Here is a 22,711-nt window from a genome sequence, read left to right on the forward strand (position 1 = left end):
AAAGAGAGGGTTAAGAACAAACCCACTGTTGAAATGTAGAAAAATCTGCTGGGTTTCTTTGGTGTCTTATGAGACTAAATTGGTTTTGTTGATTAAAATGGGCTTCAAAAACAGTCATTTGTTTGTAAATGCATTTTGCATTTTAAAATTCGTTTATGTATTTTTAATCTTTGCATCTTAAGTATCTTTAAAGAATGTTTTAATTTCTGTTGGAGAGATTTCAGATCTATTGTATAAACAGATTACAATGTGTCAGACTTTGTTTCTAATTACCAAGTAACTTAATAGGAAAATAAGCACATCAGCACTGGAAAAAGGTGATAACATTTTTATCTACTGGAAATACAACTTCAGGAGCTTTAATGCTGATAGGAGACTCATTTTGGCCCAATTTTTTCTTCCATATCATCACTTTAAAAGCTTTTCATCTTTTCTCTTTTTTTCAGTAAGTGCCAAGATTAATTTGTCTTCTAATTTGTTACAGCAATTCCTTGTTCTAGAAGAATGTTTCAGAGGAAAGTCAACTATTTTAAATTTCATTGCATTTTAATGCAAACTGCAGTATGGAAATCTAAAAATGCATATGGTTTCTTGCTCATAAATTCTTTTTAAATAGTTAAATAAGCAAGGAATGCAATTATTGGATGCTGTGTAGTGCTACACCTCGGGAGCAATCATACTGTGCAAAGAGTATTTGGCATGAATTTTGTTCATTGCTGGTTTTAGTGTGAACTGTGCTTCAGGAGGGTTTCGTGGGAAATACTTGAGAGTAGTGTCACAGCCAGTTTGCATCATAAATGTACTTGCATTTCTGTGTTCTAAAACTGGAGAATTGTTTCTAAAAACCTTTGAAAAGGACAGCAGTCATCAGCAATCCTAGCTTTCTGTCTGTGAGAATGTACAGTGACCTTTAATAAATCAATACATAATTCCGTCATCTCAGATCTAAAATGTTACACATTTTATACTAATGGAACAATTAAAAGAAAGCTATTTAATTTCAATATTAAGCCAAAAACAACAGCAATGTGTTTCTTCTAAGCTTGGATATCAGGTAACTCCTGGTTGCTTTTGAGAAAATTTTGGTTTAGGACAGGTATCAGATGTTTCACTTGGCATATCCTCTGTCTCTGTTTTTCTGTCTGCCTTGCTCTTTCCTCCTTTTTCTCTTTCTCTGCAGGAAATTCAAGTGATTTATAGATAATTGGAGTCTTCAGCTTGGAGTTTTGTCTTGGGCAGGACTTTTATCCTGGATCCACTTTCCCACCTATTACAAAGAAAAACAATCAAAAAATGAAATAATGGATTGTAACTTGATTCTTTCTTTTGAGGGAGTGGTCACTTCATGTCCTAAATGACAAACAGCTTCCATAAACAATAAATAACATTAGACTAAAGCACTTTAGCAAGGGAAAAAAAAAAAAGAAAACAACAACCCCAGACCTTGTAAAATCAGACATCTGTAAGCATTCCTAGCAGTCTCTCTCCTGCTTGTTAGCTGGGAATTTTAAATACACAACCAGGACACAGAATTCTTGAACTCTTTATTACAGGTGTCTATGAATGTAAAAACATAACCATTTGGGAGTTAATTCTTTATGAAAAATAGAAGTATCTATGAACATTTAAACTTAGTGAAAAAATTTTAAATATATTTTGCCAATTAAATTCTATTTCTGTAATTCTAAAGTTGGTAAATAGGCTCTTTAGGGTAGAACATGTTAAAATTCCAGGATTCCCTAAGTGAGTTTTGTTAAAGATTTGTAATATGTACTAGGAAAAAGAAAATTATTCATTAATTGTTTAATAACTGCATTACCCTTGGAATTGCTATGAAAACTCCTTCCAACTACATAGATGAAACAAATATCACCTGAGTAATTCTCATTTATTCGATTATTTAGCAGAATTATTAAAACTTGTGAAATATTACTCTGGTAAGTTTATTGAAATAAGCAGAAAACTGTGTGGGAAGTCCTTGCGATCCATACACCTGACAGAGCACCCAGAGGCAATGTATGTTTGGATAAGTCAGAAAAAACATGATTTAGTGATGAAAATTGCCCATTGCCATGGTTTTATGTAAGATGTGCAGCAGTAGCTATTGGGACTTCAGTATTGGAAGTCAGCCTGTGCTGCTTTAAAAAAAAACAGTCATTAGAAATATTTTCCCCAGTTTTTTAATACCTTGGCACAGTCTGTGAAAAATAAAGTGTTGTAGATGTGTGTAATAAGAACTGGTGAGCAGGATGTGAACCAGACATGCAGGTGAGTGTTCAAGCACACAGGGTTAAGTTTTGTGTGGCTGGCAAATACTAGAACTGCTGCATTTGGGATTATCTCTATTTTCACTGTGATGACTCTGTAACTCTTTACCATTAGCATTTGGGGGGAGATTGCATCTGCAGAATAGGGCATCTTGGAGTATTGCATGGAATTGGGTTGTTCCACAGCCCTGTGGCACGCAAGCCCTCCTCAGGCTTGTCAGGAGCGTGCTGGCAGTGCTGTGCTCCATATGTAAGGGGGCTCATAGGTAGGAAGGGGGTCTGGCCCTCCCCCTGGGAATAAGTCACGCTTCTACAAAAGTCAGCTTTGTGTCAGAAACTCTCCCAGAACGGCTGTTCCAGAAATATCAGATGTGTGAGAGAAGCAGTAGTGTAATGTCTGCTGAGGACATGTCATTGGCATGTTTAGGATAGGGAGCACAGCCCAGAGAACCTGACAGCTTCTGAGGGTGGTCAGAGGGTTCGCACTGTTACACTGATACCTCTCTCTTTTAAACTTTTATGAAACTCCATTTTCCCTCCCAAGACTGTCTCCCAAGTATCTGACAGTAGATATGGAATCAGCCCAGTGGATTGAGCCCTTTGCAGCATTTCCCTCCTGCTGTCTCCATTTGAGGAGCTAAAGGTGTTTCTGCAGGATGTGGCTGTCCTTCCTTTGTTATGATCATGTTATAATGGCATGATCACATCTGCTTTACAAAATATTTTCATTGTGGTTTTAATAAGTTATGTTGACTCTTTCAAGGACAGCCTGGTGTAGAATGAGGACCCCAGGGCTCTGTCCTGTCTTAGCTCTGTCACTACATCAGGTAGCTGAGAGAATAAACGTTCTCAGTTTGCATCATGTTGAGCACACTAATCCAGATGGATGTTTTATGTTTTGTTTCTTGCTTGCCAACTGATTTAAGTCTGAGCAAGAGCTGAACAACTTTAGCATAAGGAAAAGCTGAAGAATTGTGGTTTTGAGAGCTTTTTGGAAAGAGGTGCCCTAAAGGGATGAAGCTACAGCGCAGTGGCAGTGAGGAGGCACATGACACATTTCTCTATTAACAGCCTGTGATCTAGCTGACAACCATATCTTCTTTGTCCTGTCTAAGTGGGTTTGCCTCTAGCCTAACACCACAGGCTCAAATCTGTTCAGGTTCTACACAAAGGCCAGGTAAACTACCCAGCACCACAACAGAAAGCTGTATTCAGGAGTTTGTATGAAGTATAGGCAAACTGTTTCTGGGTAGACAAAAGATAACAAATAGATCCCAAATTGTCATATGTTAAGCATCTGGGTTTGCAGTATTTTATTGCAAGGTTTCACTACATTCATCCCCATTGCACTTCCTTGGCATTACCTGTCCATTAAAATTTCAGCACATGTTTTCCAGATAGAATTCTAGACTGACATTACGATAGATGGTGGGAAATCTATTTTATTTAGATGAATATGCGGAATCTTTGTTATCTTTTGAACAGAAGACAAGTTTTGGCAAAACTCAGGTAAGTGAGGAATACGTGCACTTTCCCATCTGTCTTTCCCTGAATGAGCTACTTTGGTGCCTTTTGAAGTCAGATCCACTGAGCCATGTCTGAAAAAACAGCTTGGCTTCTGGGTCACCTCGGTGAGCACAGCTCTTCCACAAAAGATAGGGCACAGAAAATTAGAGATGTTTACATGAAGAGTAGGCAAATAGAACAGCTGCTTTACCCCTTTGTGGAACACTTCAGCCTCTGATGCTGACACTAGGGATGCTGCTCTGTATCATCACATATGATGTTTCAGTATGTATACTGTATGCAGATTTACTGTTGTTTAAATCTCCAGTTTGAATTCTCTTCCAGTGTATTCATACCTTATTTTTAGTATTACAATCCATCAACTCAGATAGTGAGCAGAAAATATTTATGCAATTCTTTCCAATTAGTAGCCTGAATATGGGATTATTCTTTCCTCCCAAACCTTTCTGCACCAACCCAATTTACCCAAGTTTTGCATGAGGGCACAAGAAACAAGCATAGCCTTAAGTTTTTCCAGTACAGCCACAACAGCCATGAGCCTTAAAAACACAGAAAGCAGGGGGCTGAACTGGCCCCAGCTAGAGCACTGTGGCAGACTGCTGTGTTACTGAGGGGTAACTATGGCAGCAGTGACCTCTTACTGTGCTGAATCTGCTGGATCTTCAGGGAAAATGCACCCTGGTTTAATGCACCAAGCTGTCCAGTAATATATTGCTGACTCTGTCCGGTTGGTAGGGTCAGATGATGCACTGAAAGACTTTCTCATTGATTTTCTCATTGCAAAAAATGTTTAACACTTCAAGTATTCAAATGCAAAAGATCCATGTATTAATTTGCATACCAAAACCAGAAGGCCAGTAATAATCAGAGCACTTGCCTGACTTGAAAGGCAGACATATTCATACCCCTGCTCTGAAGCAAGCAGAGCAGAAACTTGAATATGGATCCCTAATTTCTCTTGGGGAATAGGTCCAAATTTTGCCAGCTTTGCCTGTATTTGGGAAGGATTTCACGTCATCTGCTGTTGGATAATTTACTTCTAAGTATTTATGAGGTCTCAGACATCAGCTTGATAGCCCAGTAGGCAGGACACTAATGAGAGCAAGGAAGAACACACACGCTCTCACACTCTTCCATTCTGACAGGAAAAAAAAAAAAAAATCCCTCATTAATTCTCTGTTTCATTTTGTCCTCCAGAAAGATTTCCCACAGAAGTTGACCAGTTCTGGTGAATTTCCCTATTACATTTCTGTCTCGTAGATCTGCATTTTCTGATAAATCCCACTGTCCAAAAATTCTTGATGCAGCTTGCCCATTTCCCTGTGGAGATGCAAAATTGTTCCTAGCAGATCTTAATGGGCTCTGCCAGTTTGAAGTTTTTCACTGCCATAAACTGCCTGGGAGGATCACACCATGGACCCACTGGATCCAGTTATGCTCTTTTCTTTACTATGCACGTGGACAGTTCCCTTCAGTGAGCTGTTCATGGACATTGCAAATCATGGCACAGATCAGCACCCAGAAGTGGTTTTTGAACCCTTCCTTCCAAGAGGCTTGGCATTTCCTGCCTTTGGCAAATTTCATCTCTCTTGAGTTGCCCAAATGTCATTTATCTCAGGCCCAGTAGTATTTTCTTCAATACTCTGATTAGCCTGAACATTTTTATCTACAAACTCTGTACCTTACTATTAATGATCTGCAAAGGCAGGTGAGCCAAGATATTGATTGCCAGCCACAGTAATGAAGGGGCACCTTGCTATTAACCTCTTTCCAGGGAGAATTATCCGTTTATTTCCAGTCTTTTTATCTTATCTCTTAACCACTTTTTAATCCATGGCAGGACTTTATCTTTCACCATATGGTTACTAACTTTCCTTAATAGCCTCTTGCTAAGGACTTTATCATCAAAAGCCTTTTTAAAGTCTAAATAAATTGTATCCTCTGATTCATCTCGGCTTCTCATTTGACTAACTATCTTCCAAGAAATCTCACACATTTAAAGAGATAAATGACAAAAGATGAGTTCAGTGGTCCATATCATAAATTCTTTGACAGGTCTTACATAAAGTCATATTTCTTCTTTTACAGTTTTGCAGCTATCTTTTGTAAGGCTGGACTGTGGCATTTCTCTATTTATTTTTTGAAAATTCTTTTATTCTCCCCAATTCTAAAAAAAACCCCACAGCTTTTTATCTGTTTGGAGTTTTTGTAGGAGTAGAGCTCATTCCTTGAAACAAGTAACCAATATATGGAATCTAGTTCAGCTGAAAGAAACAGACAAAAAATGCAATTAAACAAAGACAAGATCATAAGGAAGCTGTGTAAATGTGATATAAGCACAGATGTGCAGAGGTTTAAAAAATCTTCAGAAAGCTGCAGTTCTATGCAGTTCTCTAGTGAGGAATCCTCAGACAAGGGACAAGACATCCCTACTTAAAGCACAGAAAGTGAATGGATAGCTGTGTGAAGATTTACTACCAAGTACTATGCAGAGAACGATGAGGTCTAAACGTTGATTGCCATCCAAGGGCTCAATCGTTCATTACTGTTATGTTTAGCAAAAGAATTGCTGTTCAAACTGCATATTCCTGTGTGGTTTTCTCCAAAACATGAGTTTCCTATTTCAGAATTTGTCCAAAACCATATTTCTATTCATGAGTCTCCTCTGTAAATAGCGATCTGCTTTTGTGACATGAATACAACACATCTATGCTAAGTCACACGGTGAACAAAGGTTTAGGAGCACTTCATTACTAAAAGTGTGATATGTGAAGCCACATCAAAGTGTTGCTGCAATAGCATTGCTGCAATAGTCTCCCAAATGAAAAAAGAGAACGCAGTCCTTGATTACTTGGAGTCAGTGCCTTTCATAGAGAGCCTGGTGAACTATATCGGTGACTTGGAACAGGATGCATTCCAGCTTTGTTGGACTGAAGGGGGAAAATACTGCAGAGAACCAACCACATCATGTTCTATGACCCCAGTGAAAATGTTTAAGGTCAGCTCAATCTCAATTGGCTTCAGCTGGAGGCTAAAACACTGACCACTAGAGTATATAGACCTTAATCTGTGAGGGATTCGTAGGTAATGAAGACTTTGAATTGAACTCAAAATCTAAGGGGATGCTGTGGGACAGCTGTGAGGGGCCTACAGCAGGTGGTGTGGCTACAGAAAGGATATGTTTGCTAATTTCCATGTGGATTTATAGAATGCCCTAATTTAAAATAAGTGAGTTACAAAAAATCCATTTAGAAAGTCACAAAAATACCAGAAGTGCTGCATGGTAAAACAGGCTGCAGCTGCTTGGCTGAACTTGGAAAGAGGATGCCAGGGGGACACTGTCCTCTTACCATGCTCTGGTCCTGTGGCAGTGATTACACTAAATCCCTTGGGTTTTACTCAGAAAGTACCAGAAAGTGCCTTTCCAGATAGAAATTCCAAAGACACATATTTACACAGGTAAGGTCTTATCTCTATGTGAGACTGATTTCTTTCCAAAGCAGAGCTATTTACCTCTGTCAATAGAGGTATTTTTAGACTGTCTTATAAAGGCTGATCTTATCCTCTTGTGAGCAGTTCAGCATGCCTTAAATTTGCTATTTGTCAGAATGTCAGGTGTACATCTGAAATAAATCTGTCCAGTTGGAAGATCCTTTTTGCTGTGGCATTGTTTTCTCAGGCTTCATGGGAAAAACAGCACTTAGTGCATCATCGTCATCATCCTCATCATCCCCACCATCACCCTGGTACACTCTAAGTGGCTTTTATGCAATTCTTGATGCCTTTTGAAAACTGGAAGAATTGATGCAGTAGATTTCAGGATGCATTAGCATTCAGGTTTTTTTTAATTTCAGGACCTTTATTTAAACTCCTCGCAGCACAGTTGGGAGTGAAGCACTGGGCCTGTCCTGGACTCAGCCCTTAAATGATTTTTGGTGTCCTGCTGGTGTTAGATTTTTAGCAAAGATGAATCTCCAGAACAAGTATTTTTACCTGTCATTTTCCAGTCTTCCAACTAGTGGCTCTGCTTTTCCAATTTTTGAACAGAAATATAATGTACTTTGGGATAGCCAAATAAAGATCTCCCCAAAATAAGCAGTCACCTCTGGAATTATCTTCAGTCTCCCTTCCATAGCCAGGTTGCGTTCAGAATCCAGTGACAGCTCCCACAGACTGTATCTGCTTATTTATTTAATTTAGGCTTCTCTTGGCTGTTTTATTTGTGTTACCTTTTCAGTAATTTTCTTCAGAATATTTAGTATGTTTAGTAGCAATTTTTATTTTTTGTGTTTGCAGTCTTTGTGTTTTCCAGCCTACTTTTCCTCTCATCTCTTCCTTCTTTGCCTTCCATTTATTTTCTTGCTTGTGCTTCCCGTTTTTAACCTTGGGAATGCAAATCTTTTTTGACTCTTTCACATTCTTAAGCCTCCATGCTGATTCTATGGATTTTAATTTCCGAGCTTCAAGCAGGGAGTTTCTAAGTTACTTCCTCTTTAAAAAAAATCTGCTTCTTGAAGTTTAGTATCCCAGAGAGTATGGCTTCTTCATGTGTTTCTCTCCTGCAATGAAGCTGGAATTATTTACATGGTAACCATTTCTCAGGGGTTCAGACACAATTTTTAGTCCTTGACAGGACTATGTCAAATGTTGTTTACATTAGGATACAGAAAATTCTGTTCTCTACACATTATTTCAGTGCAGCTTTCACTGAACTAATACAGAGTTATTTTGGCTCCAGCCTTACTGCCTTCATACTCTTTTTTCCTCTTCAGTACCGCTTCAATGTCACTTCAGTTGCTCTTATTTTAAGTCAGTACCTCACTCCAGGTATTATCCTGCACGATCTCCACTGCTTCTATATCCGTGGGTCCGCGTTTTGTGTTATTTCTCCCCTCCAAGCAGTGCCCACGCAAAGCGTTGCACTCACAGAGCTCTCCCCCCTCTGCAGCCTGACTTGTCCTCCCTACACAGCTTACACGTAAAAAGTGTGGTATGCCTCTGATAATTCTCATCCCCTTATGCTCAAAAACCGCTGGTTTTTCCTCTCAGTGATACAGTCCAGATCACCCATGTTCACACTCGGCTTTCTTAGGCTGGTTTATAGGCACTGGTGCTTTTATTTCCCAGCTATAAGATGACCTAGATGAAAATTGTGATCTAGTTAGTTGAAAAACCCTGTAAAGTCTTTTCAGCTCAGTCACAAAAACACTTCCCATGACACTGCACCTCACTTTTATTTACCATTCTGCTAGTGTAAAATGTCCTTAAAATAGAACTTTAAACTGGGTTTAATACTTCTTTATATTGTCAAATTGATTTGAGAAGGCATTTATGTAACTGACAGGTGGGTACATAGATTTCTTTTTTTTTTTAAGGAACCACTTCATTTTGTTGTCTGAAACATATTTGGAGTATATTTTAAACGTTCTTTGCACCCAGACATAAAAGCACTGTCCTGATTCTACTGGATATTTTCAAAGCTTACCATAACATATGCATTTTACATTTGCTTATGGGTTTTTTTTCAGCTGTAACAGAAATAGTTTACTCTTGAGTTTGTCAAAACTATCAAGAATTTACCACCTACCTTCCAAATCAAGGAACTTTTTGTTTTTTCCAGTTGCTTCAGTTGTGACACACTGTTGCAGCAGTCCTGTACCAGAATGGCTTGCACAGACCTTGAGAAACAAGCACAGTTGTTTTTCAGGATATCTGGCTAAGCCTTTACCTCCTTTTCCACCAGTCCCTGACATTTTATTGGTCTTCCTTTTTTTGTCCTTATCACACTCTCTTTACCACTACTTAACGGCCTCTTCTCTTTTGTGATGTTTATTGGATCTGTTTTCCTGAGAGGTGAAAATCAAGCTCTGCTTTTTTCAGTATTAATTTGAAACAGTGATATAACACTAAATGTGCTGTAGCTATGCTGATGATGGCCTAGGAGTCTTGGTAGTCCAACCCTTTGATAGTGGTTTTTAAATCCATTTGTTAATTACTTAAGATGTTTTTAGCTGGTATCACTCAACTGCTAGTGTTAATATTCTGCTCCATCACATCTTTCCGAAGGCATTAATTGATTCAGCCTCACTGTAAAACTGTGACAAGGTTCCTTCACAGATGGGGGAGTTTAAATTTGTGGGAGTGTAACCATGACTAACTCAGACAGTAGGTCAGTGTCAGAGGCAGGATCTCTTGCTAAACCAGCCAGACTACAAGAAGATCAAGCCTCTATTTTTGTACATGGTATTCTGGGAAATGGCAATACAGATGAATTTTGGAGCTGGTGTTTACCTGTGGACGTGTGTCTGCATTTCTGTATGTTAGTAACTGCACACTTCTCTGTGTACTCACTACACACACACAGCATAGATGAAGAGACCCCTTTCTTTTGTTCTTTGCTCTCTTTCTGTGTCACTTCATCAGGAGTTGTCTCTCTTGCTGTTCCTCTGAGTGTTGTCAGGGAGGCAGTGCCCTCCTTGCTGCAAGATCTGCATAATGAGTTCAGATGGAGCTGAAGCTGGTGATGTTGTTCCCCTCTGTACTTCTCTTTAGGAGGAGGAATATTCCATCAGTGCAAAGCGGTGACAGTACTGGAACTCCAGTTCTGGTATTGCTTCTATTCATGTCTCAGAGGTTTTGTTCTTGTAAGGCACCCCAGCATGGAGGGAGAAGGAAAGCCCTCCTATTTAGATGCCAAGCAGGAGCCCAGTGCAGAACATGCCCACTGACTGGTGCAGCACACCTCTTCCTCCCATCACCCAAGACAATTGCTTTTAATGTCTGGATTCTGCATGTGTTCCAAAACCAATGTGTTCATGTTCTTGCTCTCTGTCTCAGTTCATTTCTTTCCTTGAGGGAGCAACAGGACAAATCCTTTGATAACTTGTTTCCTGGTTAGTAGCCTTTACCTGCTTTCCCCGAGTGGTTCCCTGTGACTGGGAACCCTTTTAGTCAGCTCTTCCAGCTGTTTGCCTAAATGGTCTTTAGGGAGACTAAAAGCAATGATCCAGGAATAGCAATATTTGACTTCAGCCAGGTCCCATGGGAAGTTAGTTATTACTCACTGGATTGGATTGGTAACATACATACCTAACATACCTTCTACCTTATACCAGGTACCTGCCAAAGGCTGCATGCCATGAACCTTCACAAACAGCTGTCACTGGTGTGCTCCTTGCAGAAGTGGGACACTGGGGGACATGTTTGCTGTAATTAATACTGGGCTCCATACCTTTACATACCAATAGTACTGGCAATGTCTGGGTGAAAAATGTCTCAGATTTAAGTCTTGATAGTGATTTTAGCCATTTAGTGATCATGTGTCATTGTGTTCACTACAAGCATAAATCCTGTCTTGTAGACAGCAGGGAAACTAATGAGGTTTGCCCATATTCTGTCATCATTACAGGGGGTTCCAGCAGAGAAAAATGGAGTTTGGTTAAAAAGGGGAAAAGAAATGTAAATTTTAAAGGAAATGGGGAGAGTGGATCTCAGGATTGCATATATGAGTATTCAAGTTTTTTAAAGAAGGCTCTTTATTCACAAGACTTTTACAGCATGCTTTGCTCATTTAAGGAGAGCTCAGTATAACCATGTACTGGGGTTTGCCCTAATCCACTTTTTTAATACTGCATGTTTGGCAAAAGTCTAGGGTCATATTTTTCATTTACATACTCAAAGTCATTAGTCTGTTTCTATTTAAAGTTAAATATAAGAGCTCATTTTTCATGCAGGCCTTCATCTCTATACAGAATAACTTGCTGGTCATATACAAAAATGTTAAAGTCTATCAAACATTGGCATTATTTTGTTATAACCTCAGGTGTTCTATTTGATTGAGACTGTAATCAGCTCTTGCAAGAACACTCCTCATCCAGTTTAGTCTTAGTACCACAGTGTACTTTGAGGTGTAAATCTGTCAGGTATCCAAGCACAGCAGGATACTTTGGCAGTTTAAACCCAGTTCTCCCCAGTCAGTCTTATGAATAATAAAAAGCAGAATGACCAATTCCAGTTTTGTACATGTAAAAGGCAATGACTTAATCAACAGAAAGAACTGGAGGAGAAATTAGAACTGCGCTCTGAGGAAAGGTAGTCTAACGGTTTCTTCTCTCAGAAGAATATTCTAAAGTAAGTAAATTAGTATTTTCCAAGACATTTTATTGAAAAGAATTTCCAGCCTGAGAGATTTCATTGCAGCATTGAATGAGAGGTGTTGGGTTCCTTTGCATCTTCTTGAAGAGCAGAAGGAATTTATAGATCAGACTTCTGGGAATCGTTATCTCACAGCTTCTTCTAACAAACACAACAATTTGTTTTAAAGGCTTTCACCAAAGATGTCATAAGTGGTAATCCCTATGTTGTAAGTGGGTACTTAATGTGATTTAACTTAATGCTGATGATGCAAAGCTATTCTCCCCCAAAGCCCATTAAGAACATCCAATTTTCTGGTAGACTAACACTCCTGCTTACTATCGTGGAGATAAGTGACTGTTTAACCAGGACAATAAGTAATACTTTCAAACCAAGGCTGCAAAACTGAGTGGCCACAAAACTGTTCTTTGTGAAAGTTCAGACTTTGAATGTAAATGTCACAAGCTGAGTTTTTTGTTTTTAGGAGTAGTTTGAATTTCCGTATGTACACACAGGCACTTTGCATCATCTTAATGGACGTACTGGTGAACATCATTATTTATGATATCAGTAGGCATGGTCTAGTAAGAAAAAGGCCAGTGCAAGCCATTTGTGTAAATTAAGTGAAGAAACCAATAAATAATGAGGTTTATTTCATGTCTCTCTAAAGTGCAGATAATTCTAACAGTTTATCCAAGATAATGCTTCTCACACCCCATGCTTTTTGTGGCTTCTGTACATGCAGAACGGCACAAAAGGAAATGTCTCTGGCATCATTAACAAAACATGCTAACAGTAAAATTTGAAAAGCTTCAGGATGCAAAGTAGAAGCGAAGGCAAACTTTTCAGGAGCTTAAGGCTGCTCACTTGGGTCTAATATAGACTTAGCACTTTGCAGGTCAGTGGCTCTGCTATTTGTCTCTGACCTAACAGATCTGGAGTTCTTCACATCAAAACCAAGTCTTGCTGAGCTGAGATCAAACGTGTTAAGGTAAGGATCTTGCCAGTGATTTATCGTGCCAGGGAGGGTGATCAGGCCATAAGGGGCCACTGCAAATGAAGCTGACATTCCAGCAATTTCTCATGTGTAGTTATAAGGTAATTTTCTCAGGCAGAGCTTTAAGTCAAAATAAATTTGCTTATTGTATTTTTCTGTGTTGCCTATAATGTCTGAAATCTTAGGAGGAATATTTATTTTGCAGCACAGCTAATTTCTAAGTAAGAACTTGTTCCTGGTGATGAACATTTAAAATGGCAGTTACCTACAAGGGAGATTAAATTCTTCCAAATGGCAGAACATATTTCCCATGTACAGATTAATAGCTCACACTGTTTTCTATTACACATAAGGAGCACACAAGACTTGCAATGCACAAACAATGCAAAACACAGGAGAACTACACAGAGTAATACGAGTCTTGTTTGTACAAACCCCTCCTCATTCCCACCATTTCAAATGAGCACTTGTGGAAGGGTTTTCAGGATCAAGTTCTTAATAGCCACGACTTCATTAAAGCCCAGTGACAGCCCAATAATTGATTATGTAAACAAATACTCCTCTTCTCCACTCTCGATTTAGTGGATTTTTAAAAATCTTTCACTCTTTCACTTTTTAAAGTACAATAAGTGACATCAAGGATCATACTCCATAAAAACCACTGCCATCTTTCCCCAACTCATCCAGTGATGGCTTGTCTTTGTAATTAGTGAAAATGCAAAGCACAGTTAATGTTTTAGTCATCCTGGTTTCACAAGCAATGTTTTCTGATGCAGTTAAAGGGAGTAAATGTTCTCCAGCAACTAAAGAGTCCTGCTGATGAAAGGATAAGTAAAGCTTGGGAGCTTAGTTTCTTAGGAATACATGAAATATTACCTGAGCTATGTTATTGCTCCTGTATTGTTCTACTAACAGCAGACAAATTCTTCATTAACTGTAAAAAGTAAAAATTACTTTGAGGAAAGCCTTTATGTGCTGCAACGAAAGTTTCTTCCCACAGGTTTAATAAGGCAGCCAAAAGGAGTAAAATGTTTGTGGTGGGTATAGTTCAATAGACAATACAATCTGAAGTTTCTTCTCTTTAGATTAATTTTCTTGAACAACCAGGCACAAAATAATCCCTTTAATGAGACTGAATTGAAATAACGGATGCTGTACCAGCATGTGGCACAGTGAGAAACTAAAATAGAAAAGGGTATCATCACAGTTTGGCAGCCTGGGTTTTGTGCTGGAAATACTTGGGGGGGAGGAGGAAAGTAAGCACGCTACTGCATGTTGCTAAGACTTATTTAATCTTCTTAACTAATTACTCACACTTCCTAATTCAAAATCATACAAACAAAAATGTTTAGATAAGCTGGGAGTTTTTTCAAATGGGTACCCCCTACAGCTTAGAAAACAAACATGACAGGTTTCCCCTGTCTGATGTGCTGCCATTTGCAGAAGAACAGACCCAACTCCCAGAAAGACAGAAGACTAATTAAGACAGGAAGACAGGCAGGTCAAACATTTGGCGTGAGGGATGAGGGACATAGGGGAGAAAAAAATCATGTTACATTCCACTTTCACAGCAGACTGACGGGAGGCTTCAAGCCTTTCTCTGATTCCATTTGCTGCTCAGAGACCCTGAATTCCTCTGGTTTCTCCTCCCATCACACCCCTTTCCTAGGATACCATTCCCTAAACCTCTTCTGTCTGTGAGCTGGCTCAGTGGGGGACTTGTCCTATCTGCCTTTAAGCACCTGAACATCCAGGTGAGCAGAACAGGGCAGCAGCCCCTGCAGAGAGGACCTGCTCTGCCCTCTCCTCCCACCTCTCTGGGACTGAAAAGAGCCCGAGCCCCTGCCACCATGAGGGCTGGATCTCTTCATGGGAATCCTCCTCCAGCTCATGTTGGCCACACTGAAGCCTGAACTAATTTACACAGGCTGAAATGTCACCAAACCTTGATGTATTCACCTCTTTCAAACACTTGGCTTCTGATCCAAAGTCCACTGGTATGAAGCACTGGCTTTAATTTTGGAAGATTTGACTCAGGCCTTGCTACTTGGGATTTACACCCAGAGAAGGCAAACACCCTGGTCTTCTCATCAGACACCTCCCTTTGGCACAGGACTGGGCTTGCACAGACAAAATTGTACCAGTGCTGGCTGCACTGCTGCAAGGACAGCAAAACCACTCACTTCTTGGGCATTTTATTTCTGATTCCACTTTTTTGATCCTCCTGCTGTACTGTTTGGAAAGGTTTAAAATTCTCCATCCCTCTCAGTGCACTCACAAGTTTGCACTCTAGATTTCTTCAGTGCAATTTCAAGCTTGAATTTATTAAGGAAAGCCACATTTATGGTACACCAGGTCCAAAAGCTACGACATTATTCAGTCAGGCTCTGAGGTCCAAATGAGACTTTAAAAAATATGAAGCACCCCACAGCACACAGAGCTTTAGAACAGAGCTCTTTTTCCTTTTCATTTTTTTTCTTTTTTTTCTTTCTTTTTCTATTTTTACAGTGTGGGGGGTGTGAGTAAGGAGAGAGAAGGACAACCCAGCAGCCAAAGAGGAAAAATAAAAATCAACATGTTCTGGTTTTGTTTGGCCTTTCAGACCTCACAGGCTCTAGAGCGTGTGTCAAGTTTCCAGTGAAACAGCTTTGTTTCCCAGTACAAACATCCCTCTGGAGGTTGTTGCCACTGATTCCTGTTCCTCAACTGGGGCCTGATTCAGCTCCCACTGAAACCAGCTGGATTTTTTCCTTTTTTTCTACTCTGGACCTCTTGGACCTCTTGTAGCTGAAAACCAGCTGTGCCCAGGGGAGCTCACTTGCCTGAATTAGATTTGGTGCAATGTTCCTCTACAGTTCTCTGTTACTCTCACACAGTTGCAGTTCCTCCACAGCTGAAAGGCATCTCACTAAGAACCCAAATCTGGGTAACCCCCGAGGATGATTCCGCTCAGGGGTAATCAATGACATGGGAAGCACCTGTGTTGAGGTGCTGGGCCAGCCAGACTGCCTTGGCTTGTGCAGGGCTATCCCCTGAAAGCAGCACAGCCACTGGCACTGCCCAGACAGGCTCATTCATGGCTCAGAAGCAGGATCCTGCAACCTCCTTGGGGAGGTTGGCCTTGAAGCCCATTATTCACCTTTTGTGAACTGCCAGCAAGAAGTTGTGACTCTTGCTGGTCACCTGAACAACCCTCTTCAAACCAAAATTAAATGGCACTGCTGATCCATTGCTGGTAATTCACCCAGCAGACTGCTGGCATTGGCTTTTGCTTTCCTAGTGCCTTCTTATAAACCAGGTTTTTGCTGATTCCATAGCCAGCTGTTGGTTTCCAGTCATTCCCAGGAGTGCCTCACAACACACTCTAGAATGTGAGGGATTTGCTGTATCAAGCCAGCCATAAAAGTGAAGGAAAACAAGGCCTGTGAAAATAAACAAGCTGCACCTCTGATTGGCAATCCCACCTAGTTCATTCCCTAACAATCGTACTAATCATTAGGGCTCCTGAAATGTTTCCCAAGGAGAGGAAATGAAGTTGCTGAGATGGGAAAGGATATGAAATTTCCTGACCAGACTGAGGCACAGGTGCCCGGTATCTGGGATGTTATGCAGTATTTACCAAGGGAAATGCTGCTGCTGGATTTTTTGCATGCCTCTAAAATTGTTGTCCGTCCCCCCTAAAAAAGAAGTGCCATTATGTACTTCTGGTGCCTCCAGCTCTGAGAAGATGCTGAGGGCCAAGCAGCTGTGAGTCTCTTATAAAGTACTTTGGCATCTGATGCCCCCTCCCCCATCCCAGCAGATTTAGCATCAAAAGCTCTCTAAGGAAAAAGCCACATATGAAAAAAAGATCTCTGATGGAATGAAACTATAACCAGCTACTAAATCAATTGAGTTAGGAAATTCCCATTCCTTCCTCCATTCATCCAGAACCAAATCTCCTGTGGGAAGCCATTATTATTTGGATGTTAAAATCCTCTTCCTGTACCAAAAAACATTTCTAGGAGCTGCAACAGCACAAAAACCTTGTTTATTAAATCCATGGGAAAATAATTCCACCTCCAAAGAGCTGAATGCAGGGCCACTGTCTGTGCACTGCCTGAAGTTCTGAGTTAAACAGCTGGGGAGCCTGAAGAAAATGTCTCATGACATCATCACTAAGCAATATTGAATTAAGAATGTAGATCATCATTTCACTCGCACATCATTTGAGAACATTTTCAAGAAAGGAAATGAAAAGTTACATTGTTGCCACCTGTGTTGATTACTCCTATGAATTAAGAGAGCCGAAAATCTTTTTTTTTTTCCCCCTCTATGTTTTAAGGAAAGGCAATACAAAAAAAGAGAGGCAGTGAGCATGCAGGAATCCCCAGTGAATGTAAAAATCATTTCCGTTTCCCAAATCCAGGGCTAGCCCCTGGCTCAACAGCAGAGGGAATCTGAAGTGCCATGAAACTAAAGCTCCTTCAGCTAAGAGCTGCAAAGGTGGAATCAGTTCTGTGCTTTATTTTAATTAATTATATTTATACACACACTCGTAAAGATAGTTGTTTAGTACTTCCTTGCCAGTGAATAGTGTTGAAAATACATTTTCTCCCTGCTCTAAATTTTGCTATTGCTGCACTGCACATCAGAATGTCCAGCCTGGGTTTGTAACATCCCTTCCTCTTTGAATACCTATCACTCCAACTACCTGCATGGTTTAAAATGAACATTAAGTTGCTAATTATTACTAAGCCAGCTGGGATGGATGGCTACTGAAACAAGAGATTGTAGTTTATTTGCAAAGCTAAATTTGCTTTGTGTTCTGCTAAAAATATTTGCTCTTGGCTTGATTTCAAAACTGATGAGCATCCAAAATGCTATTGAACTCAGTGTGTAATGCTTGTGAAATACGGGTCTTGTGCAAAATGCAATATATGATTTTCTTCCAACTACATGTCAGCAGTTTCAAAGTGATATTTTTACATGGTAACTTTGGAATTTACTTTTCCTTTGTATACTTTTTGGTATGATGAGGTATCTCCAAGGCTCTGATCAGTCACTTGACCTATAGGATGAGTCAGATTGCTTTCTTGATCATCCCTGTGGAACTCTGTCAACAGAGGCCATATATAATTAGCCACAGGCAGGATTTGAATCTAGTGAATACATGGTGGGGCCATTATCTTGCAAAGTTCTAGTAAAAGATCTGTGAGAACATGAGTGTATGAGCAAGAGGTTATTGTCAGTACCAGGGGGGATGTGACTGTTCTCTTCAGGAAAATCCATGCCCTTTCCATCTTTCATTTGAAAAGGAACAGAAATTGCCCAGAGATCTGTGTGATGAGATCTCCCGAGAATGAGGCAATCCAAGGGGCATCATGTTCACAGGGGCAGCTGGGAGCTTCCACCCAGGCCTGTCACATTGCTCTCTTTGGAACAGCCCTTCCCACCCCCCCAGCCTCACACACCCCAGCACCTGCACCCCCAGCTCCCCTGCTGGCCCCTTTGGCATCACAGGGGAACAAAGATATTTGGTTTCCTCCTTCACCCACTGCACACCAGCTGCAGCCAGACTCCACTCACAGGAGGCCTTGGCTGTTTTGCCACTTGGGTTTGTTCTTGGCTAAATCGCTGCACTCACAGGGACACCTCAGTAGAGCAGCAAAGTTGGCCTTTTATCTTGCTCTGACGTTACTGCCATTACTGCCTCGAATGAGAGTAAATGGCAAACAAAATGTTTGTGTATTCCAAGATTTTTCAAGTGTTCCCTTCTTCCTTTGCCTTTTGGCACAATGCTATTGATAGCACCCAACAGGCCAGATTATTTAACTACCACAATACCACATAGCAAATGCATGACACACTATAGACTTTTTCTTCTCCCTACTGCATATCACAAAAGGTAACACTAGGACTCAAACAAAAACAAATTACCTCAGTAACTCCTGGAAAACTCAAGTGGTTAATCAGTTACCTTTTATTTACATATATATGCTTAATGCTGAATTAAGTTGTAAAAACCAAAGGCTGATTTATAGCCCCAGTCAGCCTTAATTAACATTGATTCCAGGGGAATAGTAAATGTGAAGAGCCTTCACAATTGAGGTTGAACAATGAACTCACTGGGTGTTGTCCAATTTGTAGCATGATTTACATGGAAGCAAGCCCTTCTTTTTCTAAGGTTACCCCTTTTTTATCTGGTGTTTAGGACGGGTTATATATAATCCATAGATAGGAACATTTGCTGTCAAATATTCCCCCTGATTTAGAGTTAGCCTTTAGCATGATCACTATAAATAAGGGAGAAAAAAACCCAATTTGAGGCTTTGCAGGGATTCCTTTTTCTTGCAATGTGTCATCGCTTCTCCATTTCATGGCATTTTTACGAAGTGGCCATAATGAAAGTCAGATTAAATGTACAGGATATATACATTTAATCAACAGCCATTGGAGTCAGTAGTGCTGGAAGAGTTATAAAAGCCCTGTGAATGCAAATTTATTGCAAAAGAATCTGCGTCTCGGTGGTAGGAATATCTGCTGAATGGTACTACCTGACACAGAACACCTAAAACTTTCAAAAGTGAATTATTTAAGTGTAAGGCTTTGCTTGTAAAGCCGCCAGCTGCTGGATTTCAAGACTTGAAACTGTTCCAAAACATGGGACTAGGTACTTTATTTGTGCACTAGAGTAAATACTCTGATTTTACTGCCAATTTAAATGTGCTCAGTTTACAGTAATGAGCTTGTATAGGCAATACCTTGTTTATAGAAAGTGGAACAGGAAGAAACTAACATTAACCATTAACAGTAGCAATTTCTCTTGCTTTCAGCTCAAACTTTATGCCAAATAGATCCTTCCCATGTCCTATCTGAAATATTTACTATTACTGTTCTTTTTCTAAGTCAGTGGGATAAATGGAGCATTCCATAAAACCATACAGCTTTTCCTTCCAGTCAGCTTGAATGGCAGCACTCTTTTGTAATTCCACGGCACTATTTCTCATTCCTATGGTGAAATGTATTTCAAGAACAAATATGTGTCCTGTGTACTAGCAAACCTGATGATAGGTGTTAATCCCAGCAGAATGGAGTTAAATTTTTTTAATCTATTTAAAAAAGAACAGACCACTGCTCTAAGGGAAATGTACTGAATTGTGGCTGCCACGATTTCTCAGGTTCTTGTACTCAACCAAACTGCTTTATTCTTTCAGTGCAGCTCACACAAGAAGCCCATGTGTTTATGTACATCCTGTCACCTTAAACAAACATGCTTACATCTTCTCTGGCCATCTGCTCCTGAAGCTGGAAGTTTTCTCCCTTCCCCTCCCTCCTCAGCACCCCCCGACACACGCACTGGGTGCAGAGTTAACTCTGAGAAAACTCAGTGGAAAGCATGAAGTAAATTCCTTCTTCCACACAGGTCACAGATCTCAGGGTGACTTCACTTCACTTAAGGTATAAAAGTGACAATGATACACCAGAGGATTTCAGCTTATGGCATTGGTCAGTGGAGATCATACTGGTGATTCTTTCACTATCTCATTTTGGTTTAGCTCCAGAATGTCCTAACAGGGATCAGTACTTGGGTTAGCTGAACAGTGTCGTCCCTGAGCAGGAAGACACCAGCACAGTCTGGGATGCTCACAGTCCAAGGGCACAAACAAGTTCAGGATAAATAGGACGTGCAAGGAAAGCAATGGCAGTGGTGTCATAGGTCCTGAGTTCAGCAACCTTTGAAAACCTAAACAGAAGGAGCAAGAAGGAGTAAAGAAAGGACAGATTTTGGAATGGATGGAGGGGCACACAGCAAAGAGGTTGAAGTTTGAGGTGTTGGGAAGATGAGGAAGCACAACAGAAATGCATCCATAATAGCAAAAGCACATGGACTTGTTGGTTCTTGTGTACAGTTCTATTGGCAGGGTCTTTTCCAAGCATGCAGAGGTTCCTCCCACATATGGCCCCAGTGAGCTGGACACGAGGAGCAGGAGCTGTGACACTGCAGCTACTGTGGCACCAAGCCTGAGCTAACAAGCCCTGCTGAGAGGAACACAGCTACAGCACTTCCATTTGGCTTGGAGAGTTGGTTTGAGCAAGCTCATGTCTAGTAACTGAAAATTCTACAGATATATTTTTGCCTCCATGTGTATAAAGATGGGCCAGTTTCTCTCACCTGTGTATCTCTGATTGGAACTAAGACTCCTCAAGCTTTCGAAGGTCCCTGTCTTTATAAACACAGCCCTGTATGCAAAAAAAACCCCAAACCAGGTGGTGAACATTCTTTCTCTCTACATGTGAACTCCTGCTTTCAGTGGAGTCAGGGGGAAAATTCCTATGTATTTCAATGAGGCCAGAACACCATCTTACATATTTACAGTTGTATTTCATGGAATCCAGTAAAAATACATTGATATCTGGACTCCAAGGAACCCAAATCGTGCCTGGATTTTTTGAACACTTTCATTCTTTAGAAAGACTTAAAAGACAGAAAGAGTCTGAATACCTGGAAAACTTTTCACTCAGTCATTTTCATGTAGTGACTTCATTAATACTTGCTAATAAATAATTGCATCCTGTTCTTAAAAGTCATTCAGCAGAAAATAACGGATGCATCTACCAGTAAAAATCTACTTTAAATAAACTCATTTGTCATTACCTTTCTCAAGACAGCTGTTGTCAGCACCATTACCATTTAAATTTGTTTTGCTCCTGACAATTAAAATATCAACACTGAGAGAATGTAACAATTTCCATTGTTCCTAGCAGATAAGTAAGTTAGTTTTGTGCTGCAAGCCGTCACTGTAGCCATAATTAACTGACTGTGTATTGAAGAACTGTGATGTTTGAGATTATTCAGCCTTGACTGGGATGTATCAGTGACTAAATGTTTACTTACTGAACTGAGTGATTACTCCAAATCCTTGTCTTGTCTCCAGCAGTTTCAAGGCTTTTTCTCTGGTACAGCTATTTCTTTTTTTAGTTTATTTGTTACAGTTTTTGAACCAAATTTGAACATCAACCAATGTTTAGACTTTGATGTTGCTTCTATAATGACACAGCTATAGAAAACAGAAAGAATTCAGGGGCTGACCTCAGCCTGAACTCTTGAAAACTGTAATTTTCACACACAAAAATAAGTTTCAGTTCTTTTGTATTAGAATCTGCAGCTTTTCTCATGAGTTTGTTGCTATAAACACTACTGTTTGTTCATGCAAGAGACCTGATGGCTGTTCTTTCTTTTCTAGATTTTCATCAATAATGAGTGGCAGAATTCCGAAAGTGGAAGAATATTCCCAGTATATAATCCAGCAACAGGAGAACAAATCTGTGATATTCAGGAAGCTGACAAGGTAATGTATCCCACAAATGGCTATATGTTTAATGTATAAATTAAATGTATGACAGATAATGCAAATGTATAAATAGATCAAAGCAACCAGTCCAGAATAGCACTGTTGGACAGTTCTTTTATAAATCATAGCTCCAAAACCCATCACATGTGACTAAGGTTGTATAACAGCAAATCCCATAAGCCTGCTTGTGTTATTTACCTTGCGTCTTCAATTTTCTTCTTCCTTCTTCCCAGGTTGATACAGACAAGGCAGTGAGGGCAGCTCGGCTGGCTTTTTCCCTCGGTTCTGTTTGGAGGAGAATGGATGCCTCAGAAAGAGGCCATCTTTTGGATAAATTAGCAGACTTGGTGGAAAGGGACAGGGCAATTCTTGCTGTAAGTGAAACATAAAAATCAGAAGTCAAATCAGTTGTCAGTTTTACATTCTGAGAGCCAATTCATTCATGAATGGGC

At 40.1% G+C, this 22,711-nt stretch overlaps 1 protein-coding gene and 1 long non-coding RNA gene across 7 annotated transcripts in view; one reads left to right on the forward strand and one right to left on the reverse strand.

The window, feature by feature from the left end:
- The window catches only part of ALDH1A2 (aldehyde dehydrogenase 1 family member A2), a 67,282-nt gene that overhangs the window by 14,046 nt on the left and 30,525 nt on the right, over window positions 1-22,711 (forward strand). For all 5 annotated transcript variants that reach the window (XM_059858257.1, XM_059858256.1, XM_059858255.1 and 2 more), the window contains 2 exons: window positions 22,152-22,256; window positions 22,493-22,633. In XM_059858257.1, the coding sequence (XP_059714240.1) occupies window positions 22,152-22,256; window positions 22,493-22,633 (246 nt within the window). The remainder of the gene's footprint in view (window positions 1-22,151; window positions 22,257-22,492; window positions 22,634-22,711) is intronic.
- Window positions 882-22,596, reverse strand: LOC132333301 (uncharacterized). 2 transcript variants are annotated; one of them, XR_009488124.1, is made up of 3 exons: window positions 22,458-22,596; window positions 9,382-9,472; window positions 882-1,267 (listed from the first exon to the last, which is right to left on the reverse strand). It is a non-coding gene; the product is annotated as an uncharacterized LOC132333301 (long non-coding RNA). The 2 variants fall into 2 exon arrangements; XR_009488123.1 differs by lacking the exon at window positions 9,382-9,472.

This window comes from Haemorhous mexicanus, chromosome 13 (genome assembly GCF_027477595.1).
Source record: "Haemorhous mexicanus isolate bHaeMex1 chromosome 13, bHaeMex1.pri, whole genome shotgun sequence".
NCBI classification, from domain to species: domain Eukaryota; kingdom Metazoa; phylum Chordata; class Aves; order Passeriformes; family Fringillidae; genus Haemorhous; species Haemorhous mexicanus.